The 18,154-nt window shown below is 39.5% G+C and overlaps 1 protein-coding gene across 9 annotated transcripts in view; it reads right to left on the bottom strand.

Annotated features, from left to right (window-relative positions):
• Positions 1 to 18,154, bottom strand: part of Kidins220 (kinase D interacting substrate 220) — a 97,736-nt gene that overhangs the window by 17,189 nt on the left and 62,393 nt on the right. For 4 of the 9 annotated variants that reach the window (XM_090337486.1, XM_090337488.1, XM_090337487.1 and 1 more), the window contains exons 23-25: positions 9,361 to 9,539; positions 7,526 to 7,752; positions 5,989 to 6,102 (exon numbers count right to left, since the gene is read on the bottom strand). In XM_090337486.1, the coding sequence (XP_090193612.1) occupies positions 5,989 to 6,102; positions 7,526 to 7,752; positions 9,361 to 9,539 (520 nt within the window). Of the gene's footprint in view, positions 1 to 4,837; positions 4,895 to 5,988; positions 6,103 to 7,525; positions 7,753 to 9,360; positions 9,540 to 18,154 lie in introns of all 9 variants that reach the window. The other 5 variants (XM_090337490.1, XM_090337491.1, XM_090337492.1 and 2 more) reach the window with 2 other exon arrangements.

Below are 18,154 nucleotides of genomic sequence, written 5' to 3'. Positions count from 1 at the left end.
TAGTCACGCCGTAAAGTGCTTTCTATTTAGTAAAAACCAAGACCTTTTCTTCATCCCTAAAAGTAAAGGCTCTTGCTGCAGTTACGATTTCCAACACATCGCATATACTATTCTTGTTGCAAATATACCATGTCTGGTTTTGGGTGGGTGAGTTGGGATGAATTTCAACTCTGACACACTTGTGTGTGTTTTCTTATAGTGCATGACAAGACAGACACTGATCTACATACAATTTTTGCATTATGTATTCATAAATTTTCCTTACATTTTCAGTAGTTTTCAAATTACTGTAAATCAGCCTCCCCAAGTCAATTCATAGATAACTGGACTCAATACAGCTCAAATCAGTACAGTTCAAAGGTTAGCACAGTATTTCCCAATGAAAACTTCATTAAAAGAAGGTCAAAGTCCAAGTAAAATCTTCCTGGAAAGCATTCAGATTTTTATAGTCATGCATTGTATAACATATTATTCCACATGGCACCACACGTGATTAACAACAGCATGCCATCTGGTGATGTCACAGCAGTCAGTTTGTACAACTACACTCTAGGATATTCTTGCTGTGACTAAATTGCCTAACAGTGCAATTCTCAGAACATACTCCTGCCATTAAGAGGGATACATGACTGTATTTGACATATTCAAATAGCCTAGAAACACTTCTAAATTCTAGGAATATATCTTTTAAGCCTAAGAAGAACAAAAAGATAAAACAGCTGAGCTAATTTAAACAGACTGGACTGTGTGTGTATATATAAACACAAAGATTAGCTAACATGAAACAGTTTCCATTATGAGTCTTTAAAGCTCTGTAGATTTTGGCTTTTCAATATTAACAATAACAACAATAATAATGTACTTAAGTAATGTACTAAGTAATCTTTAAATCTGACCTTTCCATATGGGAAAGGAGACAAGGATAACTGGTCCAAGGCTAGGAGCTCATCACTGGAATCTATATAATGCGAAATAACAAATCCTAGCCCAGGAGTGTGGCCTAGTGATAGAGTGCTAGTCTAGCATGCATTACGCCCTGGGTTCAATTCCGGGGTACCACATACACAGAAAAAGCTCGATGTGGCTAGGTGGCACAAGTGGCAGAGTGCTAGCCTTGAGCAAAAAATGTCCAAGGACAGTGCCCAGGCCCTGAGTTCAAGCCCCAGGACTGGAAAAAAATAAATCCCTACTTCTGCTCAACAGGATGTGACAAAGAAGCAGCAGAGCACTGGAGAATGATGTGTTATGAAACAAGTCAGGGGCATTCCGTTCCCCATCACTCCAGCCATACCCCATACTTTGGTAAGCCCCACACCGTTGATCTGTGCCACAGAGGCTGGATCAGACCCAGTACACTGTTCTTAGAAGAGCCTCCAGGGGAAAGTCACTTCAAGGTGAGCCCAGAGAAATGAACTCCCTGATTTTAGAAGCTGGAGGTGCTGATAAGACTTCATTTCTGAAAAAGATTGTTCTGTGGATCCATTAGTTCTGTCCAGTTCAGATATTCTCAGAGCAGATCTTGGGACTAATATTTTTCCATTTTCACAAGATTTGGCAATCATAAAATTATAGGAAAAATCTAGCATGAAGGGTTGTATTTTAACCTCTAGCTCTGTGAAACACTTGGATATATGTATCTGATAAAACCTTGGCTGAATTTCACAAGCAATAATGTGATAAAAATCCAATTACTTGTATAAAGATCTATTTTGGAAAGGCTTACCAGAAATTCCTTGTGGTTTAAAAAAAAAGATAGGCTTATCTATATTTTGTAAGGACCATAACTGGTTAACTCTTGTGGTCTGCCTCCCTTCATGCTTATAATGGCAAAACAATTTGTTCAAAAAATGTTTGTGCAAAGGGTGAACAAATGCAGTGATGGTATACAATACACAATGTAAAAAATGAACTATGTAACTTAATGGGAGGGTGAAACTGAGGGATAATAAAGGAAGGGCTGACATTGTCCTAGAAGAATTGTACTTATTATCTGACTTAGAAATTGCAATGCCTCTGTAAATTCTTAAATAATAATAAAATTATATTTTAAAAAATGTTTGTGTAGCTCTTGACCTGTATGTGAGCGACTCTTCATATAAGGAGGACATGTTGGAGACGACTGATTGAGTGGACATGAATCATCAGTTCTGTTGTCCCTCCCAATACTAGAAAGCCTCAGAAAATGGTTTTCGTTGCCTTTCATTACCTTACCTCCTGTGCTGCTTGAATGTATCCAATATCCCCACACGTAGGGTTTTCACATTTCTACCACTGTTTTCAATTGGCTCTGAACTACATCTCTACTTCTTAGTACTAGTCTATAATGCTACTGTTATTGTTAATTTTTTAAAGCAAAGGAAGCTTGGTAATCATCTATTACTGTATCAACTATAAAACTATTTTAGTATTAAAAAGTTACTGTTTTTAAAGTAATATGATTACTTAACAAGGGCATTAATATTGTCAGAATACCTTTACTGAGTTTCTAAACATGTCTCAGGAATTGCATTGTTTCTCCTGTCCTGGTCCTGTGATAACGGGTGGGGGAAAAACTAGATTCTTTTTATTTGTTTGTTTCTTTGTTGTATATGTATGTATGTGTGTATACATACATACAAGCACACAGTGAATCTTTTCTATATAGATTAGGCTAGCTTTGAACTCACAAATTTTCCTGTCTTATCCTCCAGAATGCTGAGATTACATGTATGTACCACCAAGCTTGGTTCTCACCCACTTTTTATTTTATTTTTTATTTTTTGCCAGAACTCAGGGTCTGAGCATTATCTTTGGACTTTCTCAAGGCTAGAGCTCTACCACTTGAGCCACAGCACCACTTCCAGCTTTTTATTTCTATGTATGTGGTACCAAGGAATTGAACCCGGGTCTTAGAGCATACTAGGCAAGCACTTTACCACTAGGCCAAACTCCCAGTCCCTCAGCCACTTTTTTTTTTTTTTTTGGGTCATGGGGCTTGGACTCTGGCCTGGGCACTGTCCCTGAGCTCTCCAGCTCAAGGCTACCACCCTATCCCTTGAGCCACAGCCCCACTTCTGGCTTTCTAGTGGTTAACTGGCGATAAGTCAGTGATGACTTAGTGCTGGGGCTGGCTTTGAACCACTACCCTCAGGTTTCAACCTCCTGAGCAGCTAGGATTACAGACATGAGCCATAGCACCCAGCTCTCAGCCACTTTTTAATTATAACTATTTGCTCATATTTTAAAGCTCAGGAATAGCTACTTTTCTTGCATTTCTGTATCATTAATACCATCAAATTCTTCATAGTATCTACTTTTCATCAAACCTTTGCTGAGGAATTTTAGCTCAGAGCATTGCCCATATTAAAGGTTCTCAGACTAACCTACAAGTCATTCTTGCACGAAGTAGTGATGATCCATGCAATACACATTTTCCCTGTGCACTTGAATCAAACTGTTGTGGCTGACTGCGTCTATCATTTGCAGATAACTGAAGTTTTTCCAACATTTCAACTGAAATGTTAATGACAAGAATCACCAACCAACTCCTTGAAACAATAAAATGGTTTTTTTCTCTCTCACTACATTAATTCAAAGGAAATTAAAGTTAAAAAATTAAGCCTACCTAAATGCTTGTTCTAGGTTAAAAGTTACAAACATAGAATGCAATGTTTGACAAGAAATGTTCTCGTTACCTTACTTTTGTAACTGTAATCCCTCTCTCTGTATATCACCTTTATAATAAATAAAATTTTTAAAAATAGGATGAAATATTTTATTCATTAACTCTAACTAATATATCACATTTCAAAATTGCTTCAGATCAAATTTGCATGGTATATTATATCTGTGTATAAATGAAAGTTTAAGTTCTTTAATTTCACACTGATGGATTAAATTAAGATTTTTAAGGCTCATTATGAACATGTTTTAACAAGTATAAAGTCCTGAACAGGTGACTTCTATGTATTTTGCGAGCTTTTTTTTTGGGGGGGGGGGCGGGTCATGGGACTTGAACTCTGCCTGGGCACTGTCCCTGAACTCTTCAGCTCAAGGCTACCACCCTACCCTTGAGCCAAGCCCCACTTTCCTGTTTTCTAGAGGTTAATTGTAGAGAAGAGTCTCAGGTCCTTTTGTGCACAGCTGACCTTGAGCCTTGGTCCTCAGATCTCAGCCTCCTAAGTAGCTAGGATTACAGGAGTGAACCACTATGCCCAGCTAGGTTTTTGTTTTGTTTTGTTTTGTTTAAAGGTTACTTTCAAATATTAAGAGCAAAAAGATCTAAGCATTTTCCTTTTCATGCTGAACTAGCTCTGTGCTTGTGTGGAAATTTTGTTTAAATAAATAAAAGCAGTACTTCACAAAGACTTATACTGAGCCTCACTAACGGTAACTACTTCTAGATTAAGCATGAGTTACTAAAAAGGTGCTTGGTCTCCACACCATCTAGCTAATGTCTTTGTAGTCTCAAAGATGATTTGGGAAATTTTGGGATATTTTCCAAACATGTGTAGCATCAACTACAACTACAGTCAAAGGTGAAACAGAGCTCAGCACTAAAGAACAAATACCAGCTGAACGTCCCCAGTGGCCATTGGACTCTGCCCTTTCTTACTGGAAATTAAAAGAGCCCCTGGTGTCATTGAAAAAGGGAAAAGCAGGAAGAAATGAAGGGCAAAGTTAAACATTAGCTTCATACTTAATCCACAAGCTACAAGTATTAGTATTCAGTTACTCTCCACTAACTTCCCATCACACAAGTGCAGTTAGTGAACTGTTGTCAGCGTGACTAAGATGGTGGTTACTGCTACAGAAGCAATGAGATGCTAGCGTTCCACACCACAAGACTGCTCATTACCCTTGAGGAGTCTGTGGGTGAAGAAAGCCCCTCAGCAGCGTCCTCCTTGATAACCGCCTACCAACATAAAACAGGAGAGTGTGGGTGCAGGGTTCAGGGGTGAGCCACGCATGAAGAGCACATGAAGATGAATGACCACAATGTTAAAATAATAATACAGAAAACATCCAAACATTTGTGCACCTAGAATTCCACTTTATGGCATTTTAAATTTCAATTAAAATTACATTAGCTGGGAGAGTTTTATTTTAATTTAAATTTATCATCAGGAGTCCCTAATATGTTAAACATACATGTATTTTGCTTTTAACTGATTAGCTAATAGTACTTTTGAATGATTTCTCTTACCCTGCTTAATTTGTGTTATCACTAGATTGAATTTCTTTTTTTCCCCACTAAATCCCCACCTCACCCCCTTATTCCTTCAAGAGAAAACCTTACTACATATCTCAGGTTGGTCTCAAACTCACCATCATTCTGCTTCAGCCTCCCAAGTTCTGGGATCACAGACATGTACCACCATATCTGTCATAGTACAATCTATGTATTCCCTTTTAAAAAGACCTTAGAAATGAGCAGATAAAAAGCTTTGTTGTTGTTTGTGGGTCATGGGGCTTGAACTCTGGGCCTGGGTGCTGTCCCCGAGCTCTACAGCTCAAGGATACCACCCTACCCCTAGGCCTGGGGGTTGTCCCTGAACTCTTCAGCTCAAGGCTATCACCCTACCCTAGAGCCAAGCCCCATTTCTCCTTTTCTAGAGGTTAATTGGAGATAAGAGTCTCAGGTCTTTTTGTGCCTGGGCTGGCTTTGAACCTTGATCCTCAGATCTCAGCATCCTGAGTAGCTAGGATTATAGGTGTGAGCCACTATGTCCAGCTTTTTGTTTTGTTTTGTTTTTAAAGTTTTGGTAACCAATACTACATTATAAGTCAGAAATCTCTGACAGAAAAACACATTTAGTCACTGAAACTCACTAGTAATTCTTTTCTACAGATATTTATCAGAAATACAAACAGTACACATTTTATGATTCTTAAAAAATTTTTTAAGTAAGTTTTATTATTTTACTCCGGAAAGGGAAAAAAACCCAGCTTTTTTAGTGTCTGGTTTTTATGAGATTAATATTTTAGTTACCCTTTTCATATACTTACTAGGCCATTGTTCTGATCTCTGGGCAAATTCGGTTTTACTGATGAGCGTGAGATGAGATGGTGGGAACCGCCAGGGCAATACCTTGGCGTGTAAAGGTATGGGGCAAAGAATGGCTATGGAAAAACACGTAACAAAAAAGGGCATGAACAATTACAGAAATCAAAGTGTAATGAGAGTTATCAAATGAAACCAACCAATTAATTCAATTCCAAAAATTTTAAAGTGACAAAACAAAAAAATAAAGATGACTCCTTCATAGTCTATAAGACATCAAACCCAAATTTAAAACATAGTAATTGCATTTTTATCTTGTTCATTTATTATATACTTTTTTTCTTAAGCACCCACATTTTATACCTTACAACTTGGCACAAATGTTTCTCTTTACTTTAACATGTTTACAGGCTTGCCCTGTTAGGTTCCAAGTAATATATGTATATTAGCCTATAATCTCTCTTCAGAAAGCAGTGTGAAATTTTATTAGAATATTATTGCTTACAAATAAAGATTAATCCAAATAAAACCCCAAAAGTCTGGTCATAGAGAACAAACACCCTAGCATGGATTACAGTGATAACATCATTCAAGTTCCTGGAGTTTACCTATCCTGACACCCCAGCATGTGCTCTACATCCCACACAAGCAAGTATCTTATAGGTGGAGAGTCACTTTTTACATGTAATTAATAGACTATAAAATAAGAAATTGCTATGGATCATAGAGCACAGTTGCAGAAAATATAATTCTATGCTTCATGCCTCATTTTCCTATATGAACTACTAGTATTTAAGGTCAGTAAGTAGGAATAGATACCTCAGTCAACTCAGCCTGATATAGTTTGAATACCACAAATAATTATGCTTTTAGCTTTGATTTAGGAAACTGTATATGTATATAAAGTAAACAATTATATTGAATGTAACTTGATACTAAAGTTTAGCAATGGGTTATAGTAGTAATAATTGGCTATAATCCAAGCAGCATTTTCCTACTATTTTTTTTACATGTCAAAGACACAAATCATATCATATATGAGGAGCTATTACAGGAACTTATCACTGCAGTAACTGATGACAGAAGTCATTATGCAGGACATAGTAAAGGAGCATTGTCGAGAAATCCATGTTTTCAGAGCATCACCACTGTGCTGGTGCAGGTCACTTTCCTTTCATAAAAATAAATACACACTAAATCATCTCAAACATTCCAACACTTTAGAGCTCCAGGCCAGGATAACACTCAAAACTGCTTTTGTTTTTCGTTTTCTTTTTTCCTATGTATGTGGTACTGAGGAATGGAGCGAGGAATGGAGCCCAGGTTTTCATGCATGCTAGGCAAGCACTCTACCACTAGGCCAAATTCCTGGCCTTCAAACTGTTTTTTTTTTGCTTGTTTTTTTTTACATCATTCATTTTATACTTAAACTTTACATGTTTATTTTTAAGTCAAAGTATAGTTTAAAAATGCAAAATTCACAAACATGAAACTTGTGACATTTCCTTGGACAAATCCTTGGACAGAAGAGCCCTTCCTTACCCTGTTGTAGAAAGGATGCTGGGGGCCTGTCAGTCCACTGTAATAGCTGCTATGTGGCTGCGGTGACACGACCCCACCTGCAAATGGCCCATTGAAGGATGTAGAGGAAGAGCAGACAGATGGGGGCTGGCTATACCCCGATGCTGGCCGGGCAGGAGCTTCATGTAGGGGGAGTGGAGGGTATGCAAGGCCTCCTATGTTGATCTGTTCTCTTGCAGCACGGACATCTGAAAGATTCAGCCATATCCAAGAAGGCAAAAGAAAACAGGACATTAGTAATTAATCACTGGCTCTCGTGTTAGTTTACTAGACAGAAACATAACTTTATCACTCTTGCCAGGAATTCCATATGAATTTAAAACAATGGCAAGAAATCTCAAGCTTTTAGTGAAAAATGTCTAATGTGTACATAAAAGCTTTTCTCACTAGGTGAAAAGTCACCAACATCTAGATTCTTCTCTTCAGTTACCAGACTCAACTTTATTTTATTTTATTTTTTTTGCCAGTCCTGGGCTTGAACTCAGGGTCTGAGCACTATCCTTGGACTTTCTCAAGGCTAGAGCTCTACCACTTGAGCCTCAGCACCACTTCCGGCTTTTTTCTATGTATGTGGTACCGAGGAATCGAACCCTGGTTTTTGTGCATGCTAGGCAAGCACTCTACCACTAGGCCGAACTCCCAGCCCCCCCCCCCTTTTTTTAATGTATGTGGTACCAAGGAATTGAACCTGGGTCTTTGTGCATGTTAAGCAAGCACTCTTACCGCGAGGCCAAACACCTGGCCCACCAGACTCAATTTTTCTCAGACCTTTAAAAAATTTGTGACATGCTAACAATTATTAGGATTCTTTTAGTGTCAACTCAAATTTGTCAGTTTATTAAGACACAGAATGTCAGTTAAAATGGTAGGTCTGCAACTACAAAAATGCATCGACCTTTGAATAAGATTCATCCCCACAAGCACATCAGCTTTATAACACTGTGACAGGGACCTAGAGACAGAAGGCAGCTCAGTTTTTAAGTTGTCACATAATAATGTACACATGTATGTAGTACCATGTGCTACTTCCTTATGTGTATGTTGTAAAATAACCAAGACAGGAAAATTAAGCATATCTGTCACTTCAAACACTCATCATTCTTTTGTGGTAAGACCACTTGTAATGCTTTCGTCTAGGTGTTTTGAAATAAACTTGTAATAGTTAACTGTTAACTATAGTCACTCTTCTGCGTAATGAAAGGCAGAACTTGTTTCTGTTTAACTACAAACTTTGTGCCCACTGACTGGCCTTTTCTCTTCCCCTCTTCTCTCTCCTCTCTCCAGACTGTGGTAAGCACTATCCTACCACCAGAAACGCTTTTGGAATTATATATATGAATAAGATCACACAGTACTTATCTTTCGGTGTCTGCCTTATTTCACTTTACAAAGTGTTGCAGGGCTAACAAGGTGATCTCTTCTTAATTCCTGGAAAGCTCAAGGACTGGCAGCAGAGCAGTATCAACAAAACATGGTGTTCTAAAAAAGCTTTGGTGTGTATATGTTCTTGTGTATATGTGTATACAACAGTACCTGAAAAACCTCATTTGCTCTAAAATCCTCAAATTAACAACTTAAAAATAATATAAAGGGGTTTTTTTTTAGCAGGTAACATTCACTTGACATCTCCCAAAGGACGTAAAGACTCACAGTCTTTAATCTCATTAATTCTCCTGGGAAGTATGGTTCAAGGGCTTGATTTTTTCAGGGTATAGAGATAGGTCCATAGCTAAGCTGGAAACAGGAAGTGTTCGAGGGCTTCAGAGAAGAGAAACTCAAGCGCTGCAAACACCCACCTGCAATAATTTCCCGCAGTTTGGGATCTAGGTTTACAGTGCATGGTAGAAAGGTCTTTACATCTCGAGCCACAAGAACTGGAGTCCTCGAAGACAAAAAGACTTCAAAATTTCTTATATCTCCATCAATTTCGAGTAGTGGCTCAACATCTTTAGTTGTCGGGATATTCTTTGATATTCTTCAAACAAGAAATAAATAACAGATACCATTAGTAATATCATTAGAAAGCCAAGTTTTACATAACTTAAAATTTACTGCCTATATCAACAAGATATAACTCACTTTGATTGGAATTTTAAAATACTTTTTCTTAAATAATGAAACAAACAAAAAAAAACAGTTATAGCTACAAAATTCCTAAGGTAACACTGAGTGAGGTCCCAGCCTGGGGAAACAGCACGGGAAGTCACATACCAGAAGCCACCTCTGTCTCAGGAGAGGGTGGTGTGTTCATAGAGTACATACACTGTTCAAAGTCAACACCCAGCTGAGAGACTGGCTCCCTTCTTAAAATCAAGATTTTTAAATACATGAGCAGTCAATTCTTCCCTTCACAAAAAAAACCTAAAGATCTTTTAACTAAGTTATACAAACTATGGGGAAAAAGTTAGACTAGGTTTTTTTTTTCTAAACCAGCTTTACTTTTACTGAAAAGTAATATATGCTTACCATATATACATATATATGATAAAATACAGGAAAGTAGAGTGTAAAATGCCATATTTTTTTAACCATCCGAGATCATAATAGTTAATCTCTCTTCCCTTCCTGTCTAAAAGGTACTGAGGTTTGAATTCATGTCTCATGATGTTAGGCAAGCAAAGTAAGTTTTCTTCTATTTACAGCAAGCGCTGGGCACTGGTGGCTCATATTTGTAATTTTAGCCACTTAGAGGGATAGTCCTGAGGATCCTGGTTCAAAGCCAGCCCAAGCAGGAATGCGTACAAGGCTCTTCTCTCCAAGTAACCACCCAAAGAGTGGGAAGTGGAACTGTAGCTCAGGAAGAGCATCCAGGACCAGCGAAAGACAAAGGAAGAAACAAGGAGAGAGAGAGAGAGAGGAAAGGGGGATGGGAGGTAGAGGGAGGGAGGAAGGGAGGGAGGGAGAGAGGGAGGGAGGAGGGAGGCAGGCAGGCAGGCACGCAGCGCAGCGAGGGAGGCTGGCAGCAAGGGAGGCTGGCAGGGAGGGAGGCAGGCAGAGAGGGAAAGAAGGGAGGAAAAGAATGAAGGAGAGAGAGGGAGAGAGAGAGAGGGAAAGAGGAAGGCAGAGAGGAAGGTCAAATAAAAGAATCCAACCAATGTTTGTCTTATATACAACCAGAAAATGTAAGTCAACCCATAAAAGCAGGTGAAGGATCCCTATAAAGCTAGGTGTGGACAGGGGGGCACAAGTACTACAAAGAATCAGGGCTAAATTTGTATGTTTTTATTTTTATTTTTTGACAGTCCTGGGCTTGAGCTCAGGGCCTGAGCACTGTCCTTGGGTTTTCTCAAGACTAGAGCTCTACCACTTGAGCCACAGCACCACTTCTGGCTTTTTTTTTAGTATGTATCTGGTAACCAGGAATTGAACCAGGGTCTTTGTGCATGCTAGGCAAGCACTCTACCACTAGGCCAAACTCCTGGCCCCAAGACTAAACTTTTAGAAGTGACTGTGATGATGATTTTACAGAGGTAGACAAATATCAAAGTTGTGAAACTGTACAGCTTAGGCATGACTACATTTACACATAGTAAAATCACTAGATCTATCTTCAGAACACTCACTTCCCAGCTATGTCAGGACACACTAATGAGCACACCTGCACAGGAGTCTTACAATCTCCATCCCTTCAAAAGAGATAGGGGAACCTGACTGTGTTAGTGACAGTTACGGTGTTTCTGGGGGAGCAACCCTTCACTACTGAGACTCAGCACTTGGCTGGTATCCAAATATTAAAAGTCATCTAAGGGAAAACCCAGAGCAAAATCAGCAAATAAGAAAAGAATAGGATGCTGCCAAGAAAATAAGGATAAAGATAGCAATTCTGTCTTACTGAAATTCAGGAAGTCCTTTTACAGACCCACACAAGGACAAACCAGAAAAGCTCTCTGAAACAGGACTTGTTTTAATAAAGTCGAAGGGCATTTTAACTAAGCAGAGATGGAAAGCCTGAACAGCATCACTTGCAGAGTGGCTAGCATACCAGACCTGAAACAGTTAAAAAGGTACTTCATCTATTTCAGGACTTGAACACAAGAAAGAGAAGCTCGAAAGATTTAGATAAAAACACACAGCTGACAAGTCACATGAAACAAATTAGCTGAATCCGAATGCCAGCACTGCTTAAGCCTGAATGCGAACAGTGTTCTCAATCACCAAACAATGCCTCCGTTCACAAGCCAACCATCGACTGCTGCTTTCCAGATTGGAGTCTCTATTCTAACCTTTTGAGCTCACCACATTAAACTCTTCTGCTAAAAGAGATATTTATGTAAATGATAAACTTTTGGCAGTGGGCCATCAAAATCATATGGGCCTTTATTTTTCAGATATTTTTCCAAAGGTTAGCATTTAAGGAATTTAAGTAACTTCACTTTTCAATTAAGAATGAATTTAAATTTCTAGTATTATGAATCATGTGAACTCAAGTTGCCAGCAGTTAAATGGCCCTCAGAAAGCATTTTAAAACCTCAGGCATCAATGAGCTCCCAGTGAGTTTAAATGTGATTTCTTTCTATGCCTCCAATTGAGCAGCACTTGTTAATGCCAACATCGATGCAAGTTAAAGCAGTTTGATTATAAATGACAGTGGTTTGTAGAAACCCATATTAATTCCTGGCAGAAAATTACATAAGCCATTCAGATCACTTCCGTTCAAAATGAGAATTTAAATTACATTGGAAAAATTACATTTTGAATTAAAATATAAGCAGCTCTTTAGAATATAATCATACATTTTCTGAAAGTAGCAGCTTAATAATGTTATTATTTAATAGGAAGTTAAGATATATTTCTTTCCTTTTGTTCTGATCAAAGCCAGGGACCTGTGTGAGTTAGGCTCACTCACTGAGCTATACCCTCAGCCCAAAGAAATTCTTAATTGCCTTAGAATTTTATTACTGTGAGACAAATTCACCTTCTACTTATATTCTCTGAAATACTTTCTGATACCTACTGCCTTCCTCTGCTCCTCCCCCCCACACCTTCTTTTTTCTATACCAGTTCTAGGATTTGAACTCAGGACAGGGCCTGGGCACTGACCATGAGCTGCTGCTTCTCTCTTTTTTTTTTTTTCCCCTTTGGCCAATGCTGGGACTTGAGCTCCGTGCCTGGGCACTGCTTTCTCAAGGACTAGCTTTCTACTACCTGAGCCACAGTGCCACTTCTTGCTTTTTCTGTGTATGAGGTCCCAAGGAATTGAACGCAGGGCTTCATGCATGCTAGGCCAGCACTCTACCATTAGGCCACGTTCTCAGTCCTGTCCCTAATCTTCTTTGGTGAAGGCTGGCACTCCACCACTTGAGCCACAGAGCCACTTCTGGCTTTTTGGGGTAGTTGATTAGAGATAAGAGTTTCAAGGTCTTTTCTGCCCAGGATGGCAGCTCTCAGCTTCCTGAATAGCTAGCGTGACAGGTGTGAGCCATTGACACCTGGCTTCTGCCCGTGTCATAGTGGCTCTCTATTCACAGAAAACTTTGGAGATTTGGATCATAGATGGAACATACAGAAGAGAGGCTGCTCAGCACTGCAGCCAATGGACCCCAAATTCACTTTTACATCCACTACCAACTGTGGAAAGACCACGGAATCTTGCTCATTCTGTTCTCACCCAGTTAATTCCCTCACAATCATACTGGGTACAATTATCCCCTCCCTGACCACAGCTCACCTTCCTCTACTACACATGGCCCAGAGCATATCTTCTCTCTTGCACATCACACCTGGAATTGTATATTCACTGGTGGAATCACACTTTGTTTATGTCTGTCTCCCTATCCAAACTATCAGTTCCATCAAAATTGTCACAGGTTTGGTTCAATTCACTATTCAATCTCCAGTGTTAGCACAAAATAGTGTCACAGCATTACTATTCAATAAATATTTCTACAGTATTGTTTTCCTCCTGAAGAATTTCTGATCTTTCAGAATAAAAATCATTTTTACTCTGCCTTTCCTGATATTGGCAAACTCTTTTACTTGAGAAAGAGCAAGTTGGTCCATTTTGAAATAACTTTTGTTCCTGATGTGAGGTAGGGGTCCAACTTAATTCTTTTCTGCATATGGAAATCTAGTTGTCTCAATATCATCCTTTTCTTTTCCCTTTCCTTTCCCTGTTTCCTTTTCTCTCTTCTTTTCCTTTCTCCTCTCTCTCTCTCTCTCTCTCTCTCTCTCTCTCTCTCTCTCTCTCTCTCTCTCTCTCCCTCCCTCCCTCCCTCCCTCCCTCCCTCCCTCCCTCTCTCTCTCTCTCTCTCTCTCTCTCCCTTTCTCTCTCTCTCTCTCTCTCTCTTTTGTGTCGGTCGAGGGGCTTGAACTCTGGGCATGGAAGCTGTCCCTGAGCTCTTCAGGTCAAGGCTAACCACCCTACCTCTTGAGCTACAGCACCACTTCTGGTTTTCTGGTGGTTAATTGGAAATAAAAGTCTCATGGAATTTAGTGCCTGGGCTGGCTTTGAATCACAATCCTCAGATCTCAGCCTGAGTAACTAGGATTACAGGTGTGCCACCGTGCACAGCTTCTCTTTCTCCTCTCTTTTCTCCATGCTGGTACCAGAGCTTAAACTCAGAATCTCATATACTGACTCAACTTTCTTGCTCACAGCTGTTGCTCTACCACTTGATTCATGTCTTTAGTCCAGCTTTTTGCTGGTTAATTGCAGATGGAGACTTCTCTGCCTGAGATAACTTCAAACTGTGACCCTTAGGACCCTGAGCACTGTCCCTGGGCTTCTTCAAGGCCAGAGCCATTCCACTTGAGCCACAGCACCACTTCTGGCTTTTTTCTATGTATGTGGTACTGAGGAATTGAACCCAGGTCTTTGTGCATGCTAGGAAAACACTCTACCACTAAGCCAAACTCCAGCCCCAATATCTTTTTTTTTTAAATTATCTTGCAATAGATATACAAAGGATTTTAATTTTAGCCTTTTATTTTTTGTGCTAGTCATTGGGCTTGAACTCAGAACCTGAAGCTCAGCTGTCCTCAGCTTCTTTTTTACTCAAATAATTGGAGATAAGAGTCTCAATGGACTTTCCTGCCCTGGCTGGCTTTGAACCACAATCCTCAGATCTCAGCCTTCTGAGTAGCTAGGGTTATAGGTGAGCTACAGGTGCCCATTTAAAATAAGACTTAATTTTTTTTTATTTTATTGCCAAGGTGATGTATAAAGAAGTTACAGTTCTATTCATGAAAGTAGTGAGTACATTACTTCTTGAACATTGTTACCCTTTCTCATGTCTTCTCCCACTTTCCCTCACCCATCCCCTCTCAAGTTGTTCATTTCCAACATATTGTCTTGTGAATATCACTGTTACATTGGTTTACACTTTGTCTCATCATCTTGTTTTACCCCTTCCCTTCCCTATTTCAAATAAACACATATACAATACACCAGGCACCAAAGTCAAATACAGTAAAAACATCTTTCAAGTAAATACATTTTCTTCACTAATCTGTAAAATATACTCACTCAAGACTATTCTTCTTAGCTTTATCACTGTCATCTCTGTTAGTATGGACAAGTTCAGATACTCTTATTATTTTGAATAGACTGTGACTATTTCAGCTAGCATAAGTCAGGTTGTCTGTATTCTGAGTGTTAGCAATTCAGGAATATATTGTGTAGTTCACGAGACAAGCCTCTGACTCAGAAGTCTCGATGCAACTGCTGTTGCCATGTCACTAGCCAGTGTCAGAACCTTGGGCTCACATTTGTAAAGCTGCCCTACCTATTATACAAGGTTGACCCACATAAAACCTTTTGAATAAGTACAAAGTAGTAAGCCAGTGGAATTAACCACCAAAACACGATCTCAACTTCATGCCAATAACTTTAAGCTTAGAAAAAACAGAGACCCTTTGTTTGTGGTGGCATTGTCTCATAGCTTGTACACTCTAAGGTAGTGCTCTTATCACTTGAACCACATTCCACTTCCTTCAAGGTTTTAAAGAAAACAGCTAATATAGATGGCCAGGAAAGCATATGAAGACCACATTACCCGATATGTTATTACTTTACTATGTAAAACATCCATTCTAGGGAAAAAACATGAGTTAATATGCCATTACAACTCAAAAATAGTTTTTTTAAAAAAACTATCAGCCAGAACTATTTAAGAATTCTATATAAAAAGAATTTATTTGGAGCCAGGAGTTTGGCCTAGTGGTAGAGTGCTTGCCTAGCATGCATGAAGACCAGGGCGCGATTCCCCTGTACCACATACATAGAAAAGATAAACTGGAAGTGGTGCTGTGGATCAAGGGTAGAGCTCTAGCCTTGAGAAAGCCCAAGGACAGTGCTCAGGCCTTGAGTTCAAGGCTCAGGACTGGCAAAAAAAAACTTATGTATCTAAACACAGGAAAGCAGAAAGGAATATTTTATGTCACACAGAAAATGCTGTTGGTTCAATCAAGACAATGTACCCTGGTAAACTTAGTTAGAACCAGCAGTTTCTATTTATTATAATGGAGAGCACTGACATTTACCAGTGTGCAGCACCCCGCTGCTCCCGAGGTAACAGGCAGAATGACAGACTACTGGACACGCTTCACTGTTTTGGCCAATCATTCTGTCACCCCCCAGAGGCAACTGCCATTTTCAGTCCTCCCAGACAGGTCACAAGAAAGTGACTAACCATTCATTCCAGATCTTGGTCCTGTGCAAACAACACAACAATGCTTAAGGTTTTAGTCCCTCCAATGTGACAACTACCTGTAGCTCTGGAGATGCCATTTTGGTCTGTTATAGCCTGTCCAATGTGTAACTGAATCATTGTAGCTACAGTACAGTCAACTTTTTCTATCCCAGGCATGGGATTTCAGTTTTGTTTTGTTTTTTTTTCTACCACTAGGCCAAACTCCCGGCCCAGGATTTCAGTTTTTATAGTTACTATTTCAACATGAAATCCAACTATAAGAACAGTAGAAATGACTTCCTACAGTACAATTGTGGGGGTTTTCTGCCTCATCACCCCCCCCCATTAAAATTTCATTCACAGAATTCCAAACAGACTGGGAAAAATACTTGAGAAAAGTATTTTCAAGTGCCTGAGGTCCTTCACTGCTGCTCAGAGGCGCCTGTGTTCACCTGGGTCTCAGGTCCAAGCCCCAGAGCCAAACGGAGTCTATACTTTCACAGTAGATTTATTCATCTTATTGATCTTGTCAGAAAACAAAAACAAAAACCAACTTCTGGTTTCATTGTTTCTCTACTGCTATTCTAGTATCTGTTTATTTTTATCTGACATAACCTATCATATTCCCTTGCTTTTGCTAGATCTGAATTTAATTTGCTATTCTTTTAACTTGTTCCTCAATCTATAAAATTAAGCTCCTAATTTAAAATCTTTCTACTTTTTTTTTTTTTTTTTTTTGGCCAGTCCCGGGCTTAAACTCAGGGCCTGAGCACTGTGCTTGGATTTTCTCAAAGATAGAACTCTATCTTGAGCCTCAGCAGCACTTCTGGCTTTTTTCTATGTATGTGGTACCAAGGAATGGAACCTGGGTCTTCATGCATGCTAGGCAAGCACTCTACCACTAGGCCAAACTCCTGGAGCCTGCTTTTTTTTTTTTAATTGTAGGGAATTACAACTATAAATCTCTCTATATACACTGCCTTTGCAGCATCCTGTAAGTTTGAACCACCTCTAAGATTTTGCTTTGGTAGCTCTAGTACCAGTCACCTTTGATAACCGCTGGAAAGAGCATTAACTAAGAGGATCCAAATAAAGTACTTCCATGCTATGGATAAAGTAAAACACTTCTCATTAAATGCAGTTTTTAAAATGGCATTTAATTGTATTATTTCTAGAAATACAATTTCTACATGAAATGCAACTTGGCTATGCTCTCAGCAACAAAAAAGAAAATCATAGCATTCTTTTTTCTGGTAGTGTTGTAGATCAAACCCAGGGCCTCATGCATGCTAAACCAGCATTCTACTATTGAGCTCTATTCCTCACCCAAGATGACACATTTGTTTCAATGAATTTCTTTTTTTTTTTTTTTTGCCAATCCTGGACTTGAGCTCAGGGCCTGAGCACTGTCCCTGGATTTTCTCAAGGCTAGGGCTCTACCACTTGAGCCACAGCACCACTTCTGGCTTTTTTTGCTACGTATGTGGTACTGAGGAATCGAACCTGGGTCTTCGTGCATGCTAGGCAAGCACTCTACCACTAGGCCAAACTCCCAGCCCCCTCAATGAATTTCTTTCTGTGTGTCTGTGTGTGTGTACATGCATGTGTGTATGTGAATCATGGAGCTTGAATTCAGGGCCTGGGCACTGTCCCTGAGCTTTTTCACTCAAGGCTAACATTCTACCACTTTGAGCCACAGCACCACTTCCAGTTTTCTGGTGGTTAATTAGAAATAAGAGTCTCACAGCCCTGGCCAGCTTTGAACTGTGATTCTCAGATCTGAGGATCCTATGTAACTAGGATTACTGGTGTAAACCACCAGTGCTTGCTGACATTTTTTTTTTTTTTTTTTGCCAGTCCTGGGCTTGAGCTCAGGGCCTGAGCACTGTCCTTGGACTTTCTCAAGGCTAGAGCTCTACCACTTGAGCCTCAGCACCACTTCTGGCTTTTTTCTATGTAT

The sequence above is a fragment of the Megascapheus bottae genome, chromosome 7 (assembly GCF_031878675.1).
Source record: "Megascapheus bottae isolate mThoBot1 chromosome 7, mThoBot2.hap1, whole genome shotgun sequence".
In the NCBI taxonomy this organism is placed as follows: Eukaryota; Metazoa; Chordata; class Mammalia; order Rodentia; family Geomyidae; genus Megascapheus; species Megascapheus bottae.
The sequence above is the reverse complement of the archived record's forward strand: the minus strand, read 5'-3'. Positions and strand labels throughout refer to the sequence as shown.